The following is an 18,463-nucleotide window of genomic DNA, read 5'->3' as shown; positions in this document are numbered from 1 at the left end:
ACTACGAAACTGGATCGAGGATGCAGGCTGTTCTGACAATAAAGATCCGCGGGATTTTGTTTGAATTTTAGTGCACCTCGCGCTGTTGATAGGCACACACAAGGTTTCCCACGAGGTTTCCCTCGTATCATCTAAGCAGCGGGCTTGGTAATTTCCAATTCCCAAGGAAAAAATTGACTCGACATATTGGCCCTGCTTAAGCCGATGTCCAGGGAAGCTGTTGAAAACCATTACTGTTGATAGGGGAAGGCAATGTTTTATTGCTTTAGAGTAATGGCGGTAATGATTTTTTTATGGTAATAGTAGTAATGAAAGTAACGGCAATTTTTGAGAGCACAACGCCGCCCTTAGCGGGTGTTCAACAGTATTAAAATCAGTTGCTGGGCTGACTCTTCTATATACGAAAGGGTAGAGACGTCACTCCCAATACGCAAGCTGCCGTCGGCTCGGAAGCTTGCGCAACAGCAATTTTTACCGGGCAATCTACGCGGGGATACCTACGCGCTTCACGTTATCAGATGCGCCTTATCACCAATTATGTTCTTCGGATGCTTGTTTCGTGCTTGTTTTTTATTGAAACGTATGCTGTTCTGTATGTTTGGGCCCTATAAGGCAAAGCTTTGCCAATATGTTGTCATTCCAATCTAGCGATGTCAAATTTGCGTAACCGCCGACGCAAGCATCGGGTGGTGACCCGCAGGGTTGTCTCAACCGACCAATCAAACGCTCTCCTCGTTTATAGGAGGTCACTTTTGTTTGCTTTAAAAGAGAATAGCATTGCCTACAGTGAGCGGCTTGTCTTATTTAACTGGCTGACAAGAGGCGAGGAGCACGCTCAAGTGGAGAGGGATACAATGAGGCCGAGCCAGTGCATTGAAAATCGATAACCGCTTGAACAGGGTGGTGCCAGCGTCTGCGATTGGTCCGCTTTCCCTTACTTTGCTTGAGGTAGCTGGTCTAAAATGGCGGCGGCATGCAATCGAAGGTTAATAATACCGCTGAAACTGATCCTTACCAAAAAAGAGTTGAAAAAGCGAGGTCGTAAACGTGCCAAAAGTGTTCGAAACCGTTATACGGCGACGCAAAAAGTTTTGCTGTAGGCAAATAAACCCATGCTTTCCGGCAGGTGCGTGTAGCCAGTGCCTGAGCGATCGGCGGCAGCCGTTTTTATTCCATTCGGAACGGGGCAGCCTGCGGCTATTCCGAAGAAAATTCAGTTTTGTTCGGCATATTAATGCGCCTTTAACGTGTGCACGGGCGCTATAACGTAAAACTATTCCAAACTTTTATATTGCAATTCTGCTCTCAGCCCTCCACGATTGGTGAAAAACTTTTTTCGACCACGCCCACTTCATCTGTCTGTCACGCGACGTTACGGAAACCGCGATAGCTCCCCATCTGATATGATGTGTACACACTGATTATGCATGATTTGATAGAAAAAAAGAAAAATAGTTATTTCTGATTCGACCCGTCCTCACCATTCGCCCTCGGCTATTGGTAAAAAGTTTTCGGGCTGCACCCTCTTCACCTGCCTGTAACGCGACGTCACAAAACCGCACAAACTCACCGCGTTTAAGTGACGTGTACGCGATAAAAATGCATTAATATGTCGAAGAAAACTGAATTTTCTTCGGAATAGCCGCAGGCTGCCCCATTCCGAAAGGAATAAAAAGGGTTAATATCTAAAAAAGGGTTAATAGCTAAAAGGCGTAGAATCAGAAATAACTATTTTGTTTGGTACCATGATGCATAATCAGGTGTGTACGCGTCATATTAGATGGGGAGCTATCGCGGTTTTCGTGACGTCGCGTGACAGGAAGGTGAAGTGGGTGCAGCCCGGAAACTTTTGACCAATATACGAGGGTTCATGGCTACAAGGCGTGGAATCAGGAATAACTATATTTTTTGTTTGGTCCCATGATGTATACTCAGTGTGTACGCGACATATTAGATGGGGAGCTATCGCAGTTTTCGTGACGTCGCGTGACAGACAGGGGAAGTGGGGGTGGTTAAAAAAAAGTTTTTGACCAATCGCGGAAGGCTGACTGCAGAATTGGAATAGAAAAGTTTAGAATAGCTTTACATCACAGCGCCCTTACATGCATGATTCCAAAGAATGCATGCACACTTTACTCTTCACTTCACATTGCTAAGTGCTTGAAGCCTCTGCCTCTGCTTGAAGCCTCTGCCAGACACTGCTCATGACTTAGACGGCCGCCGGGATCGGCCCACATTTTCGCCAATGTACGCGGAAAAGTAAACGCCGATCATCGAGATGCTAACGCCTTCGCTGTAATATTAGGGGCCCTTTCATGGTGAAGTTTTCTATAGACAGGATCCGGAATTTCTTCGTGGCGTAACGTCGACAGAAAAGTATCAATAGCAATGGCTTATACCTTAAATACAATGGCCCGTACTTCTGTAAAGCAGAGGCTACAAGCACTCAGCAAGTGAAGCGAAGAGTGCATATATTCTTAGGAGTCACGCATACAACATACAGAAGAGTATACCTTTCAATAAAGAACAAGCTCAAAACAACCATCCGAACCACATAAGTGATGATAATTATACCACAAGAAGCTAACAAACAAACTCACCAAGGACAACACGGGAAATTACTTGTACTGTATAATTGAAATAAAGAAATGAGGAATTAATGGAACTGAAAGTGGATGGAGAAACAACTTCCCACAGGTGGCGAACGATCCCACATCCTTCGCAATTTGCATGCGATGCTATTAGCGGCGAGAATTAGGAGTGGCGCCCTCTCCCGAGTGACGTCACGGCCAGGACGCCGCTCGCTCCGGCTCGCTCGGCTGCCGCGCGCGCTCGTTCCCTTCCTGTATGCTTGGGGTATGGGTGGCTCGAGCCGTACGTATTGAAGAATACGTCGGCTTCTTTCAGCTGCCATACCTTAACACAGTTTCTTCTTCAACAGCGTGTGAGTCGAGAAACTTTGTGGCTTGGATATCGCAAGCTAAGTAGCGTTAAAGAGGTCTACTAGGTTTTGCAACGCATATATGCGCCGTGGCTATCGGTAAATTTTGACTAAAAAAAGAATATCTGCAAATTCAACGCGCGAAGCTCTGTATGCTACTTCGCTAAACACTTAAGTTCCTTTAGTATTTAGCTATGAGAGGCATTGCATTTTACGTGGAAGAAAAATTTGGTAATTGGCGTCAAAATGTTATCCGTTGTTAGAAAGACGCTGCCCAGCGAAGCTGTCATCATGATTCCTATTACTCTGGTGTGTTGTTCTATTCAAATATGGCCATTCATTAATGCGTAAAAAATAGTTAGGTGCGCATTTCTTACGAAAAAGTTTGCTGCTACTTTCATCGCCCTCTGAAACAGGCCTCCAAAAAACGAATTGCTCATGGCTGCTAACACACCATAGTAGCAATCACCTGAGAGAAAAGTTTCGTTGTTAAGATCGAGAGCCACTCAATTGAAAGTGATGAAATGTTTCATAGTGGCCCTCAGTAGCCTTTATCGATAATATGGCACACACCTGATCACGTAACCGTAGCAATCAACTGTCCGTATGGCGAGGCACGCTATGTTCGCGAAACCAATCAGTTCACTACAACTTCGAATTAAAACCATAAAGCATTTTTTTACAGCGCCAACTGGAATGGCTAAAGTATTCTCGAGCTACTACACCGCAGCTTAGAACGCCTACAAAAGGAAAATTCAAGCACCTTCTGTCTCACCATGTCTCGATCCAGCGTTATTTAATTATACAAACGGATAACTATTCGCTTCGTCGGTACATAAAAGAGAACCTTGCAGGCTAAATTAAGTTTGCTCTAATCCAATCGCAAACATTCATAAAGAAAGCACCACAAGCCTTGCATATACTTTCACTTGATTTCTGGCCCTCCACAGGGGGAATTTCGATATCTTCAATATGTCCCATACTACTAGTCATTGACGCTTCGACTGCTTTCTGGCTGCAGCTATGCGGTCCAGCAGGCATACTTCACTAAAAAAATTGGGCCGAACAGCCTGTGTCAGTTTGCCAAACAGATTCGTCATGCATATTCCTCAAGCAACAAGCACCAGTAAATTTCTCAAGTGAGTTTGATTTGATTTGATTTATTAATTTCCATTTACACACACACATGTACAGAGGAGCGGTAAATTGAGGCGGATGAGAGAAAAAAGCCGCACAGACGCGGCTTGAGGTAACCTCACCCCCTTAGGTACAATATGGCTGCATGGGGTAACACATCAAGCGCCATATTAATTACATTTATATAGTGGTCATAAAACATTGCAGTTATACAATATATGAAAGAATAGTGAAATATTTCCACAATAACAATGTAAAACACACTGCGGCATTGAAATAAATAAATGATATACGCTTGGTAACATAGACAAAAAAGAGGAACATAACATACATTATTAATCATTAACAAACGCGCTCTAAAGTGGTGAGTTGAACGTGTAGCACGGGAAAGGGAATATATATTGGTACATTCCTATTTGTACTCTGTAAATAGCTGCAAGCCTTCATTAACTTTACTTCAAATTTCCGGCACCCAAAACAAATAAACACGTGAAGAACCGCCTAATGTTGACAAGCAGTTAAAGAAGCAAGTGAGGCGTGTAGAATCTAAGCTCCAGTATTAGTTAAGTCCCCGTGCTACTGCCGAGCGTTTCTGTGAGGAAATGCAAAAATTTGATATTATGCCATGAACTACTCGTCGTGAGCAAACCTGTTTTAGCGGAATAAAGTCAACGTAACTGCTGTAGAAGTCATATATAGCCAGGTTTGTGACATACTTGTTGCACCGCGGCAGGTATGGTATCATAACTGGATTCCTATAGGCTATGCTTTTGCGATTGTCTATCCGCGTATGAAAAACCCGCAATGGGCTGGTCTGCGTCGCTTCGGCTGGTAATGTAGCATCGCCTTCGAGAGCTGCATTGTTGTCTAAGAAATTAGCTCTTTGAATAAAAGTTCGCAAAGGAAGACGTCGTAAAAATATATTTGAGACGACCAGCATAAGTATACAAGCAGAGAGAACGAGGGCGAACAAACGAAAACACCGCAGAAAGCGCCCGGACAACGCCCGAAGTGTAGCAGACGACAGGCGCGAGTCCGTGCCCTGACGTCACGCGAGCGGCGCTCGCAGCGCCGCTCGCGTTCGTTCTCGGGGCTATATATGGGGCGCCGTATTCCCATCCACTTTCTGAGGTATTTATCCGCAAATATTAGAACTAAACCTGGGAGTGTTAGCCAGCCCCACCACTCACAAACATTGGCGGTGGATGTGGAACATCCTTTCTGCCTCAGGCGTCAAGAGTACGTGATCTTTGTGGGTGAAGGCAACCGCTCCCGCACCTGCGGCAAGTTGTTCTTTCATCCACTTTCAATTCCATTGATTTATAATTTCTTTATTTCAAATACTAAGTACAAGTAAGTTCCGCTGTGTTGTCCTTGGTGTCTGTTTGTGGGCTTCTTATGATATGATTAATGAAAAAATCGGGCCCCTCTGTTAACCCCCTTTCTTGTAAAAGATGATAAGGCGCTCCTGCGCCTACATGCAATGCAAAGCACGTAGCGCTCCCCGCATATACTTCCCGGTTAAGGTTACTGTTCCGCAAGCTGCCGCGGCGACGGCAGCTTGACCGCAGCATTCGAAGCAGGGAGTGACATAACTACACTTTCGTACGTAAAGGAAGAACCCGCCTATCAACTAATTTGCGCTGTGAGAGTGTTATGGAAGGGTATGTGAGGCGAATTTCTCTTCCGCCTGGTCCACTCTTTCTAGAAGTCAAGTCACAAGCCGTTGAAACGTCTTAGGCTAATACTTTGGTAAAATAAATGTGAATGTCGCCACATGAATAATTTCAACCTACATCCCAATGGGTAATCGTGCTTGTTGTCGTTTACAACTTCGCTGTCCAACCACCTTCACAGCACGGATTCGAAACCATCTTTCTGGCGACCAACTCAAGCAGTGCTGCGCCGTGATGGCGACTTGTAGAAGAGGATACGTACAGAAAGATTCAAAGTTGTATGCTTTCCGTAGGTAGTGTTGTTAAAGTCCACAGGCTCTTCCCTTTCCAAGGGCTTGAGTATAGATTCTCCGTACCACGATATTTGCAACTTTACGTATGCTTCCATCCAGATCCACATGCTGGTCCCAATAGCAAGAAAGATGAGTTTGCCCACACTTGCAGGAATCATTTTGGAGAAAATTCTTCCGGTAATATTAAACCTGGGCAGTCTGAAAAAAAAATATAGTTACAGCATTACAGCTTATTAGATAACCACACTAAGATCACAGGGAAAATGCATATTGTCGGAAACCTTGAAGCGCTGCAACCCTCGCACCCAGTGGTTACGCGCGCCTGTACTCTTCTCAGAATCCTGCCATTTCTTTAAATTAAGGAATTCGGTAATGTGCTCGTTGTGCACGCCATGAGGTTAAATATGTGTAACGGCTATGCTGTTCACATTGCGCAGAAGCAGAGCGGAATCAGAGCCGAATACCTTACATACCACCGCGTATCTGAGCGCGGATTTACAAAACTTCTCGTTCGTAAATGCTCTTTGCAACTCTCTTGTCGTCTTCGCCAGTACGTCCGTGTAGTATCCGGATTTCCTAGAATCTATTCGTACGAACAATTCTACTATGAAACCCTTTTGCGCATACAGGCCATCATTTTTGCGCGACTGTTTGCCGGTGCGCTACTCATTCCGCCAATTCTTTAGAGTAGTGACGCAGTATAAACAGTCTCAACTGCGAAACAAAGCCGGAACACCGAAACCATCACGCCAAAATTTGGCATGATACACCCGATCGAGCGCTATTGGCATCGTAAGCTTCTACCGGGTTCCCAGTGGCGGCAAGTGATTCCTCATGTGGCATCGGCTAAATTGCGATGTAACTTTCGCACGGCGAACTGATAGCTCTGGAAGCCTGATGAAGTAAAGAACGAGAACTGTCTCTACATCCATGATGAATGCTGTGGATCGTTCGACGCGCTACCCCGTGGCCGTCGCCTTTGTCATCTGTTCATTCCCGACTGTCACAATGCAACAAAATAGTCCTTTCTGTTTTCTTTCTTTTTCATTATTATTGAAGGGCGTCAGTGCATAACTCGCGGAATTGAGCTTGACCCGGAAACTTTTCTTTTTTCGTGCAACGGATCAGTAATGCGCGCAGCTTCAACGAGCACGTGTCCTATTACTACGCGTACACGGGTAAAATCTAGCGGCTATACTAAAACTGTTATCAATATAGTGAGGCAGTGCAAATGCGCGAGCGCTCGTATTTCCTCGGGGAAGTCAGCTGATTTTATTGATATTCCGTAAGAAAACCTTACAGCTAAACACTATAGGATGCCACAGAGAAGCGTTTCTAGTTTTTCAGTTGGCGTGATTACGCTTACAAGCAACGCCTACTTACACAACAACTATTATCTGAAAGATTGCTCTCTCTCTCGCCACTTAGCATGAAAACCTGAAAAGTTCACATAATGTATGACCGTGCGCCGGCATATGCGCTCAGCATGCGAGGCATTATCAGTAATCATAATCAGACGTAGCTTAAAATACAGGAACGTTAGCTTGTCACGAGAGATCGAGTGTTGTTCATAAGCGAGAAAAGCGACAAAACAATGGCGCCACCACTGCAAGCGCGGCTCCCGCACTATGGGGAGGAGCTTCCCTGCATAAATTTAAAGCCTGAGATTTTGGATCAGCGCGCAATTAAGAGGAAGCTTTAGCTCGGGTGCTCCTATACATGTAAAAGCAAAATTCGTTTTTCTCGATGATCAGTGCACCAAATTTGACGAGGTATGTTGTAATTAAGGGAAAAACTTTAAATTTGGGGACTTTTTGTTTTGAATCTTTATTTATGTCGTGAATATTTTAGCAAAAATTGGCAAAAAATCGCAAATATTCAGAAAACGAAGCCATCAAATTCATAACTCCGTAACTCAGCAACGAAAAATTATGTCACAATTGTGTAAGTTGTGTTTAATAGTACATGTAAAGCGGGCAGAACTGATTTGCTGCACATGAATATCAAGAAATTTGGTAATATGGAAGTACAGCTTTTGCAGAACCCTTGTACAAAACCTAACGAATTGACGTAGGATATAAATCGACATATCAAATTTGTCCACTTTGAGTGATCTAATGGATGCCATTTCCAGAACCGAAATATCTGTTCATGGTGCAGAGCTATTAATTTGTAAACTTCATGCTTCCATTTTATTGTAATTTCCCTGATTTTTGAAAATTATTTTTAAGAAATGCGGGCCTAAATTGAACTTCCGCTTCTAACAGTCACTAAAATTCAAGTTCCTCTCTTAAATGCAACAACTTTCATTAAAATCAGTCCACGGGCTTATCCCAGAAAAGCGTTTCTGAGTTTTACATATATTTGAATAGGCCGCGTCGGAGTTGGGCCCGAGCCAAAGCTTCCCCTTGAGGGGGGACACTATTGCGTGCCTGCGTCTCCTGTCGTTCTTGTCTTGTTCAAGATGGTACGTGCCTCCTTGTTTTCACAGAATGGCGGTGCTAACAATCGGGCTGCAGTTCTACCAGAACTCCTGGCTTGGCATGGTTGTCGCAAGGTGTCCCAGGTAACACCCAGCTATCATCCAGTTTCATGGTATACCATTTCGCCGCAGCGCGCACTGGCTATCTGCTTCAGGCAGTCGGCGCGCGGAATTTGGTGGTGTAACGCGGCCTTCCTCGTATGAAAATGGGGTGAAAATGATCAAATGAAAAAATCAACATCAGATGGTGATTGAAATGGAGCGCCAATAAGCAGGGCTCTCTAACGCTTTCTGGTCACCCATTTACGAGGAGTACCTCATTGCGAAACTTGCAGACTAATGTGGAACAAAACCAACCTATTCGTGCCTTTGGCAATTTATTTCTGAATTTACCTTTATGGTATTGGCGACTAAATAAATTTCATGGTAATATACAGCTCTGGGGAGATGTAGTCAGAAAATTACAAAAAACAAATTAATAGTATGTTTGTAATGAAAAAGTGGTCGATTTGGATCTTTGTGAAAATTTGTAACTCCTAAGGGTCTTTTTCTCGCCAACGTTAGCAAAAAAGCGCCTCCGGATATTGAAGAACTTCTACGCGAATTTGGCAAGTGGTAGTAGGTACCGAAATAGATTGTGTGCGTGGATATATATATATATATATAGTGCATAAGCATACTTTGCGTCTTTCAGCAAGCTTTCAGACATGACGCGACAGGGGAACTTTTTCGGCGTAATTATTATAGGAAGTCGCCCTGAGCAAGGCAGTAAAAAGCCATAATTTTTTACGGAGACATCTATGATGGTCCGGTCACTCGTCTGGGGCACTCGGCGTTGAACGACCCTAATGAGAATCAAACCAGGGGGTATTAGTAGGAAACATGAATGCGCTCATGGAGGGATCAAGATGGTTATATTTATTATCAGGGCTGGCAAACAATACTTTGCAAATGTATCAATATACAAATACAAGATACCCAGGCGACAAGTATTTGCGAAAGAGCTACAAGATACTAGGAAACCTTAAGAAACTGCGATACAGCAGTTAATTCTTTATTTAGCTTCATTATAAGCGCCACTGCAAGTTGGAAGGTGTTTACTCGCAAATTTCTTGTTACCTGCCTGCATACGTCGCTACTTTGAAATTTGCTGTTGTTACACGTAAGAATACTTTTCGACATCGTGACAAGTAATATTTCGCTATTCCGCAAAAGTCGATGGGACCAGCCAGACTCGCATCAAATCAACGCATGATCGCGGTGCAATGGGCGATCTTTTTTTATGACGCCCTTACAGCAGGTTCGATAAACTGCTTTGCTGACCAGCTACAAAGTGGTTCAGCGTGTTAGTTTGCTAGGTGCGCGTTTGTACATGTACGTGTTCATTCCACACTTAGCTTTAGGGCGTAATCTTCATATTAGGCAATTACTAGGTTGCGGACGTTTTACGGACCTAACAATGTTTTTATGCAATACAGCGCTCTTTGTATTATTCATTTGTATGCGTGATTAGACGACAGCAAAGGTAGCTTAGCGTATCAAGGTGCTTAAACACGCAAAAGCACGTGAATGCTGAAAGAACGGACTCGGTGAGATATACGACCATTCAGTTTAAAATACGATGTCAATATCTTAATCCTGATCATCATGAACGCGCCAAAATGAGTTTGTACCAATACCCAAAGTGCACATAATTTTAGGTGAATTTTAATATTCCACGTGGCTCCATACGCACCACTAATAATAGCCTTGTAAAAAGCGCACTTTGATAATACTTTGTACACATCAGACCAAGATAATCTCCTATTTAAGAGCATAGAAACAGCAGATTGAATGGAATAATAACAACTCGATTGAACATCACAGAATGAAATCAAAAAGAGAAAATAATTACGGCAGAAGTCATGTCCAGACGACTGTCGATGTAATACGATTAACATTCGAGCAATGTAGTGACAAACCGCATTTCTCAATTCACGTTTATTTAGCATCTGTAGTGGTCATTCTCAGATGTCCGTTGCTAGACGTCCGTTGTTTCGGTATAGTCTAACCTTGCTATGGCACTTGCTGGCCGAGGTCTCTCATACGAATGGCGAGATTACTACGATTGTGTGACGCGAACGCAGTGAGGGCAATGGAATTTTGCGCTTACATTCGGAAGAGCCGTTGTGTGCTTAAAATGAGAATTCTTCTCGCGGTTTAAAGTTAACCAGAGGTCGATTGGTCGATTAGCCTGGGGGCCCACGGTAAACCGAAAAATAAGCACTGCGGAGGTATATGCGTTAGACCTCTTTTGAAGTCATAAAAGCGCAGAGTCAAATTTGTTTTGAATAAAGTCTCAGGAACATGGCTGAAATTAAATTGGCGGCTAAAGCGAACAAGAATCCGTACCTCAAAAGCGCGGACAAAGAATGGAGGAGAGGTCAAAGTCGAGAAAGTTGGAAAGCAAGTCCCGGGTGATTGAAAATGTAAATAGGCAAGCCAAACTCTTCAACCTGGAAGTGAGAGAAGAAGACGGTACGTTTGACCCAAAGAATGGAAAGAAAGAAGGCTACGTAAATTTGCAAATGCAACAACATAAATCAGAAACAAAAATTGGAGAAAATTTTGAGCCCGAGGTGGCTGCCTCAACATAGCTGAAGTAAGATGTCCACAACTGGCTGAGGAATGTGCGCACTGCTGCGAAATTCCGAAAACAACTCAGCACACCGCAACGAAATGCCAAGAAATTCACCCAACAAGAACCGTAGGGAGCGTCCACCTTCCAGTGACACTGTGATTCAAAGCGGATGGAAAGATTAGCTGGTCAGCAGTCAAGATGAGCCAAAGAAATTTAGATTATTAGTGGAAGGAAAGACAAAAGATTAATGAAGCCACAGTCGTTAGATACATTTGTAAACCTAAAATATAGCGATAGAGGTTGCAATCAACAGAAAAAGGTAAAGCAAAACTGAGCGGCATGCTAGGCTGCTGTGTGTATAAAATGCCGATTAGTTCCAGAAGAGTAGGTGACATTGCCGCCGGCCGGTTCAGGAGGTGATGCCAATAGACATCATCACAACACCTACGCGCGTGGCGGTGTTGCCATCAGATTTTGTTGTTGTTGATGTCGTTGTTGTTGTTGTTGTTGTTGGTGGTGGTGGTGGTGATGTGGGGAAAAAGAAAAAAGTAGTGGGCTATAAATTCGACCTTGACTGCCAGATTTTCGGTTGCGAGTAACAATTTGGCACTCTAAATTCGCTAATGGAGCACCAGTTATTATTTTAGCTAAATAGTTTGGGTAATTTGGTAATTCAACACAATATAAAAAATGCGGTAGTTTATGGAAGAAGACTAAGAACAGAACAGCATTGGTCGCCGCTTGAGAGGCTCAATTTTTCAAAGCTCGGCCCACGTTAGGTGGGACACCCTGTAAAGAGTGAGCGGTTCTATGTTATCTCGTATGGCACTGCGTGTCTTCACACGAAACGCGCTTTAAGCAGGAGACACACGGTCCGATTTCGCGTCCGATCCGACGTGCGGCGCGCCGGAACGACGTCATATCCGGCTGCTTTCGCCACGTCGGAAAGCTCTATCCGACGTTTCGCATGCGACTGCTGGGCCAGTTTTTCATCGTCCGACAGCCGGAACGCCAGAAGGCGACAGCCAATGACAGCGCGGGTGGCGTGACGTAGCCACCTGGGATCGGGAAGACGGCCATAGCACAGAACACCTATAGCCATAGCAGGGTTAACGAGTGAATGAACTTTGGGTTCAGCATGCACCCATCTGAGATGACCTCAACAATATCGAACGAGTTACTCATAACGCTGGCTCAATGCGAACCAGCTGTGTGGGACCAGAGAACGGAAGTGTATCGAAAGAACGGCGCCCGGCTCAACGCCTGGAAAAGGATAGCGCAAGCGCTAGGCCTCATCGTGTCGCAAGGTATGTAGCCGAGTGATTTTTGAGCGCAGTGTCCTCGCGCACTGCGTTACATGGCGCATTTGTTTGTTTTCACTGTGTTAGTGTACCATGTTGTCTAGTGCAAGCAAAACACGCCATTTGCTTAATTCAAATCGTTAGCTTCCTCATGCGGCAAGGTTCCGACTGGTGTTGTTGAAGTCACGGGAGCGGTTGTTTCGTTGCGTCGTGTACGTCGAATCACCTCTTTCGTATACCCCACGCGGTATACGAAAGAGCGAGAAAAAGATATACATTTCAATCAGTGAGCACGCAAGATGTTGCGCGTGACACGGTTGCATGCGTCCGGGCTGCTTGTTTGGAGATGAACGCATTTATCGGCCTCCTTTGCTTGGGGATGGCTGAATGCTGCGCGCGCGTAATGTTTTTGACAAGAAGCCAGCTGCATGCGACGCGGCTGTGAAAAACGGAAGGAAACAGGATAAGCAATATCTGGGATTTTAGCGTGAATGGCATGCATGTGTGCAGCCGGGCACACTCTTTCAGAAGGCTCCGTTCGCGAAGTTGTCGGCCGCGCTCATTCGTAAGCGCGCTAGTACGCGATAGTGTTACCTATGTGTACACCTGACAAAAGAGCATGCTTCATGTGGCCGCACTTTCCGCATTGTTCTTTAAATTGCACCAAATTTTGTACTCAAAATCTTTGAACTTGATTTATTCCATGTGCACAAATAATGCGAAATTTATTGATAGCTGCAGCACTCAAATCATATGCGGTTGTGAACTTTTTCAGAGAACATCGACCTGATTGTGCGCCGCTGGCGGAATCTGCGCGACAAATTCGCCAAGAAGATAAAGGAGTTGGCCAAGAAGAGCGGAGCAGAAGCAGGAGAACCTGTTTCAAAGTGGAAGTACTTCGACCTCATGCTCTTCCTGAGGGACATTGTAGAACCACGCCCGTATGTTTTAAATTCCTGTTCTGCATGAAACACTATCTTGTAAGGGGTTTTGAATGCAGAATACCAATGTATACTGTTGTGCAGCATGCGAGTGAGCAAAAGGTACACTGTTAACATTTGTGAAGCCACAGCAGTCGTTGTTAATAACACTTGTCGTTGGGCTAGTTGGTGCATGCTTCTTAGCAACGAAAATGATGCAACAAACAAAGGAAGCCGGGTGAAAGGAAAGAGCGTCTACTATTCCCCAATCATGTAAAGAGTTCATACCCTATGATGTGGCCCACTAAGCAGTCATTAAGAGAGGTATTGCCTCTGTGGTTTTGGAAGGCGCACTAGTGAGATCTTGCCCTCACAGGATGGCAGAAAGCCTTGACAGGTCAACTGGCTATACTCAGCCGGGTATCTTTGCTCCATCATAGGCGCAGTAGCTGAAACATTCCTTCAAAAATTGAAAGGAAAGAAGAAGGAAAGGCATTCAATGGAAAAAAGGTCAATAGTACCTTACGTACGTAAAGTTGCGCATGACCTGGAGGAGGTAGCTAATTGGTAAAAGGTATCTCCGGTCTTCTCTGCTCAAAGGAATCTGTTGGGTCTGTACCCACGGATTTCAAAAGCACTCGAGCCATCTATATGTGGTAAGAGGCATGCAAGGCCCCAAGTCACCGGGTGTGGTGTGGTTGACGAAATTCCACTCAGCTGCGACAAGGTTTACATCGGCCAAACGGGGCGATATGTTAGCATCAAAACTCTACAACAGGAACGTTCCGTTAAGAATAACCACTCAGGACATTTACCTGTTCACTGTGAATCCTGTCATTGTAAGGATCGCCATTATTGGCAGAAGCAACGAGGTACTGGCATGAGAAATGTTGGAGGCATACTAGATAAAAAAAAAAGATCTGTATTAGCGACACGTCAGAAGTGTTGCACAGTGCTGAGCTTGAATTCTTCAGTTGCTTTTCAATCTAGCACATGTCTGATATTGACAGATTTATGGTGGTATGATGCGTGGATCCTTGCTGCGCATATAAGGCGTGGCTATACATTGCGATGTTTTCATGGAGTAAAGTTAGTTGCAAGTGACCCTCTTTCCTTTCGCCTGTCTTGGTGTGTTGCGTCGTTTTCATTGCGAGAAGCAGTGACTGCCTTTTAATGCTTTCAGTACACACAGGTAATCAAAAAATGTTTTTGGTTCTGCTTTTAAATGACATTGTGCATCAGAACACAACAAAAATATACAAGTGATCAACAGAAATTTCCCCAGCAGGCAGCAGAAAATAATGGAAAGTAGACACTGTAAGAATAATTGACAATTTCTGGTCGTCAAGTTGGCCAGAAAAGAGGTACTTGAACTTTCCATTAAGCAAACACTGTGTGTATGAATAGATGCTTGCATTGTTCAAGCTGTAGTTATTGTATTGCACTTCATGTTTGAAAGTCCCAACTCTCTACTCGGATAGCATAAACTTACTCATGTTGACGTTACAGAATATTATTATGCCCATTTTCCCCCTTGGCTCTATGTGACGCCAAGACAACAATTTAATCCACTTCTCTTTCCCCACTTAGAACAACAAGCAACCTGAATGTTCCCAATTCACTAGACGAGGTCCTTAGGGATACCGAAGATGACCCGGTAGTGCTGTTTGGTTCAATGCTGCCCCACCAAGGTGCCAGCAGTGAAGATACAACACATTGAACTCCCACATGAGGAAGACAACACAAACACGATCATCAACACCTCTTTCAAACATTTCGCCGCATTACCCCACTCAATCTACACAGCCTTCCTCCCTTTCATCACACTCCCCAACACGAACACACGAAGCTGCATCCACTATTACACGCACAACTTTTCAAACAAAAGAGACACAAGAGGAAATCACAAAGAGACGCTATGCTGTCTAGAGTGGATGCCCCGCTGCAGGAAGAAAAACTGGGCAGAAACGAGCAATTTCTGCTCTCACTGGCAGGCGACATGGACAGTGTGCCAGCGCACCTAAGCGGACAGTGCAAGGTGCACCTGCTGGAAGTGCTCCTGCACTACCAAGCAGGAGTCATCCCGACAACGCTCAGTCCTGCAGTGTGGGCAGCTTTGCGTGATGCGGAAACCAATTAGTGCAGAAGCTGAATAAATGCATGTAAAAAAACTCTTGTGTGCCCGAATCTGTCCACAACTTTCATGTGCTAGACACATTGGGTCGATATAGCTAATTAAAACAGTAGAGCTTCATTGTAACCTCAGTATGAAGGCCATAATGTATGCATTACTTATTTATTCCACCTGCCATACCCATTAGCAATTTTAGCAGCATGGGAAACCCATATATAGGTTACATGTAGAACTATAGGAAGTAAATAGATTAGAGCAAGGGCATCTATTATGTGAAATGCAACAAAAGTATACCTGGTATTTCACGTAACTTGAGCCAAGAATTTTTAAAAAGGCAGTAATCTGCAGCTGGATATATGAAAAGGCATATTGCTTGCCGTTACATTCCACTTAATATGCCCCGTGAAAAATTAGCATTCACTTTTGGATCACGAGTGTTACATTGTAGATGTAATTCAGGAATATCCAATCCAGGTTTTTGTTGCAGTGTTTTCCTTCTGCATTTAAAGCCAGCGAGATGTAAAAGACAAGTCGCTGCACTCACGATATTTTGTGAAGATAAAAATAGCAAGGAACTGTTTGGCTTGTAAAAATCATTTATTTCCAGCCACAAAATGATTCACATGCCGTAAGAGAAATCCTGCAGCCTCTGTTGAAAATTGTGCTCGCGCATAGAAGAGGACGAGAGTGGGATGGGCGCGCAATCGGCAGGATGCGAACATAAGTCTTGTAGTGATGCTTTTGCCATGTTTGGATGGCTTGGCGCTCTGTGCCAATAAACCCCGCAAACTGTCTTTTCTCGCATCGTATTTCTGGTGCTAAACGACCCAGAAAGCCAGCCGGTGCCTTTGCAACTGCGGCTTCGTCTGACAGAGACATTTGCAGTCAGATTGTCGTGGAGCACATCAAGAACAAGTGGACTTTTCGCTGAGCATAAAGCACAAGGATGATTAACAAGGTGAATGAGACGATTCAATCCAGACACTTCGACCTTTCAATCACACCAAGTCCTGCATTGTCGCCTTTAACTGCATTGCCAGTTAAAGGCGACGAAGTCGGAGTTGTCCATACTCAACGTCAACTTGAAATGAAGTGGCCATCAGGCTTCGTTTGTACGTATTTGGCCTTACAGCAAATGTGTAAAAGGCATTCCTTCAGATATCCATCAAGGAAGACGACAGGGATGTGCTTTGCTTGTGGTTTGAGGAAGTACTGACCAAGAATAAAGCCTTTCTTGGCTCGAGGAGCTCAAGATGACTAGTCCTTTTCTCCTATCAGCTACACAGCCCAAGGAAAGCTACGCGGATGATTTGGTATTTGGCACTTCAGCAGCACTTCAGCATGAGGAAATCCTGAACACTAGCAGGAAAGAATATGCAGAAGTGGTCAACTAATGACATCCTGCAACAGACACTATAGAAAAAAGAAACACCAATGACGGAGCATATACTAACGAAGGTACTCTGTCTATACCAGAATATGCAAGAAGACACTGTGTGAACCTTGACTCCGTTCTGAAATGCGACGACTCAAAGCATTAGGGATGTGGACGTACGAAGGAAAGTGCAATAGTAGCAGAAATGGCATCAGAGCTGCAGAGCAAGATGCTGGAGACCATCAAGCACCGTGCTTTTGCTGTTACGGTTGACGGAAACGACACTACTGCACAGCTATTGAGGTGACGTACAATGTCGATGAATGCTCGCGCATTGAAAGTAGGTTACTCAGCATTCAGGAACTCCACGGGGAGGCGATTGTAAGGAAAAAATCGGGAACCTCGTGTTGAAGGCAATGAAGACCTTTGACGTGCCCGTGTCCAACTGCATTGCGTTTTGTGCTGACAACGCAAACATTATGCTAGGGAGAAAAAAAAATGGCATCACCGCAGTCTTAAAGGAGGCACAAGAAAACTTGGTTATGATTGGCTACCCGTGCCATCTAATTAACCTTGCTGCCGAGAAAGGAGCCGCGTCCTTGCCGGCTAAGTTTGATGAGGTTTTTGTGGATATCTTTTAATACTTGTAGAAAAGCTCTAAACGTAAGGTCAAGCTTTCTGAATTTCAAGAAATGCACAATGTAAAAATGCGCAAAGCTTCGAAGCATGTACCGACTCGTTGGTTGCCACAAGACAAGAATTCTTGACCGGTCGCGACCTCCGGTTAGCTTTTTCTTAAATGAAATCAAATCAAAGAAGCAGTGCCCATCCTCGTAGGCCTGAAACATCACGAGGTGCAAAGTATGACGAAGCCAGTCGCAAGCGTAAAGCACCAACAGAGAAAAGGATGCCCCAGCTACAAAAAGAGCCAAAGTGTTAAGAGAGTCTGCAAGACAAGAAGCTGTTCCCACTCGTGAAGAAAGGCTGCTTCATTTTTTTACCTCTGATATTGACGTGGCTTTCAGACTTCTTTTTTTTAAGTGTGATCTCGTATTTTCAGAAAGCCAATAGCGAGCTACAATCACAGGCACCTCAAATACATATTCTGCACTCGGTTCTGCTCCAACTCCTCACTGAGCTTTTGACTAGGTTCTTCTTGCCAACTGCTGTAAAGGGTGCTCTTCTCCGCTTGACGTTCTATATCAAGCTATCCACAATCAGAAGGCTGACAGTGATCTCGTCATTCGTTGTCATACAGCAGCATCAGTAGAGAAACTTTGTTCACATGATGAGACACAATTTTGCACTTGTGTTCGCTCTTACTTTACCACTGTGTGCGATTACATGAGGCACAAATTCCCACTTGAAAGCACAAGATGAAGAATATGGAGGTGACCGACCTAAAATTTATTTAAGAGGAGTTGCTCTCAAGTCTTCGTTACTTTATTCAGAGTTTCCCTCAGCTGCTGCACCGAGATTCTAATGAACCTGCTGACCTGAGTTTGCAACACTACAGGCGTACAGTTTTACAGAGGACATTCTGAATGAAGAAATGTGGGACGTGCAGTGGTGTATGGTTCGAAA

The 18,463-nt window shown here is 44.3% G+C and overlaps 1 protein-coding gene and 1 long non-coding RNA gene across 5 annotated transcripts in view; one reads left to right on the top strand and one right to left on the bottom strand.

Moving 5' to 3' along the window:
- The window catches only part of LOC135917203 (epoxide hydrolase 4-like), a 105,534-nt gene that overhangs the window by 50,114 nt on the left and 36,957 nt on the right, over positions 1-18,463 (bottom strand). Inside the window, exons 2-3 of one of the 4 annotated variants that reach the window (XM_065450721.1) lie at positions 14,186-14,271; positions 6,017-6,245 (exon numbers count right to left, since the gene is read on the bottom strand). The exons of 2 other annotated variants lie outside the window; for them this stretch is intronic. In XM_065450721.1, coding sequence (XP_065306793.1) covers positions 6,017-6,245; positions 14,186-14,271 — 315 coding nt within the window. The remainder of the gene's footprint in view (positions 1-6,016; positions 6,246-14,185; positions 14,272-18,463) is intronic. One more of the 4 variants, XM_065450722.1, reaches the window with a different exon arrangement.
- Positions 12,962-15,454, top strand: LOC135917204 (uncharacterized). Its single transcript, XR_010569225.1, has 3 exons — positions 12,962-13,015; positions 13,226-13,391; positions 14,961-15,454. It is a non-coding gene; the product is annotated as an uncharacterized lncRNA (long non-coding RNA).

The sequence above is a fragment of the Dermacentor albipictus genome, chromosome 7 (assembly GCF_038994185.2).
Source record: "Dermacentor albipictus isolate Rhodes 1998 colony chromosome 7, USDA_Dalb.pri_finalv2, whole genome shotgun sequence".
Taxonomy (NCBI): Eukaryota; Metazoa; Arthropoda; class Arachnida; order Ixodida; family Ixodidae; genus Dermacentor; species Dermacentor albipictus.
The sequence above is the reverse complement of the archived record's forward strand: the minus strand, read 5'-3'. Positions and strand labels throughout refer to the sequence as shown.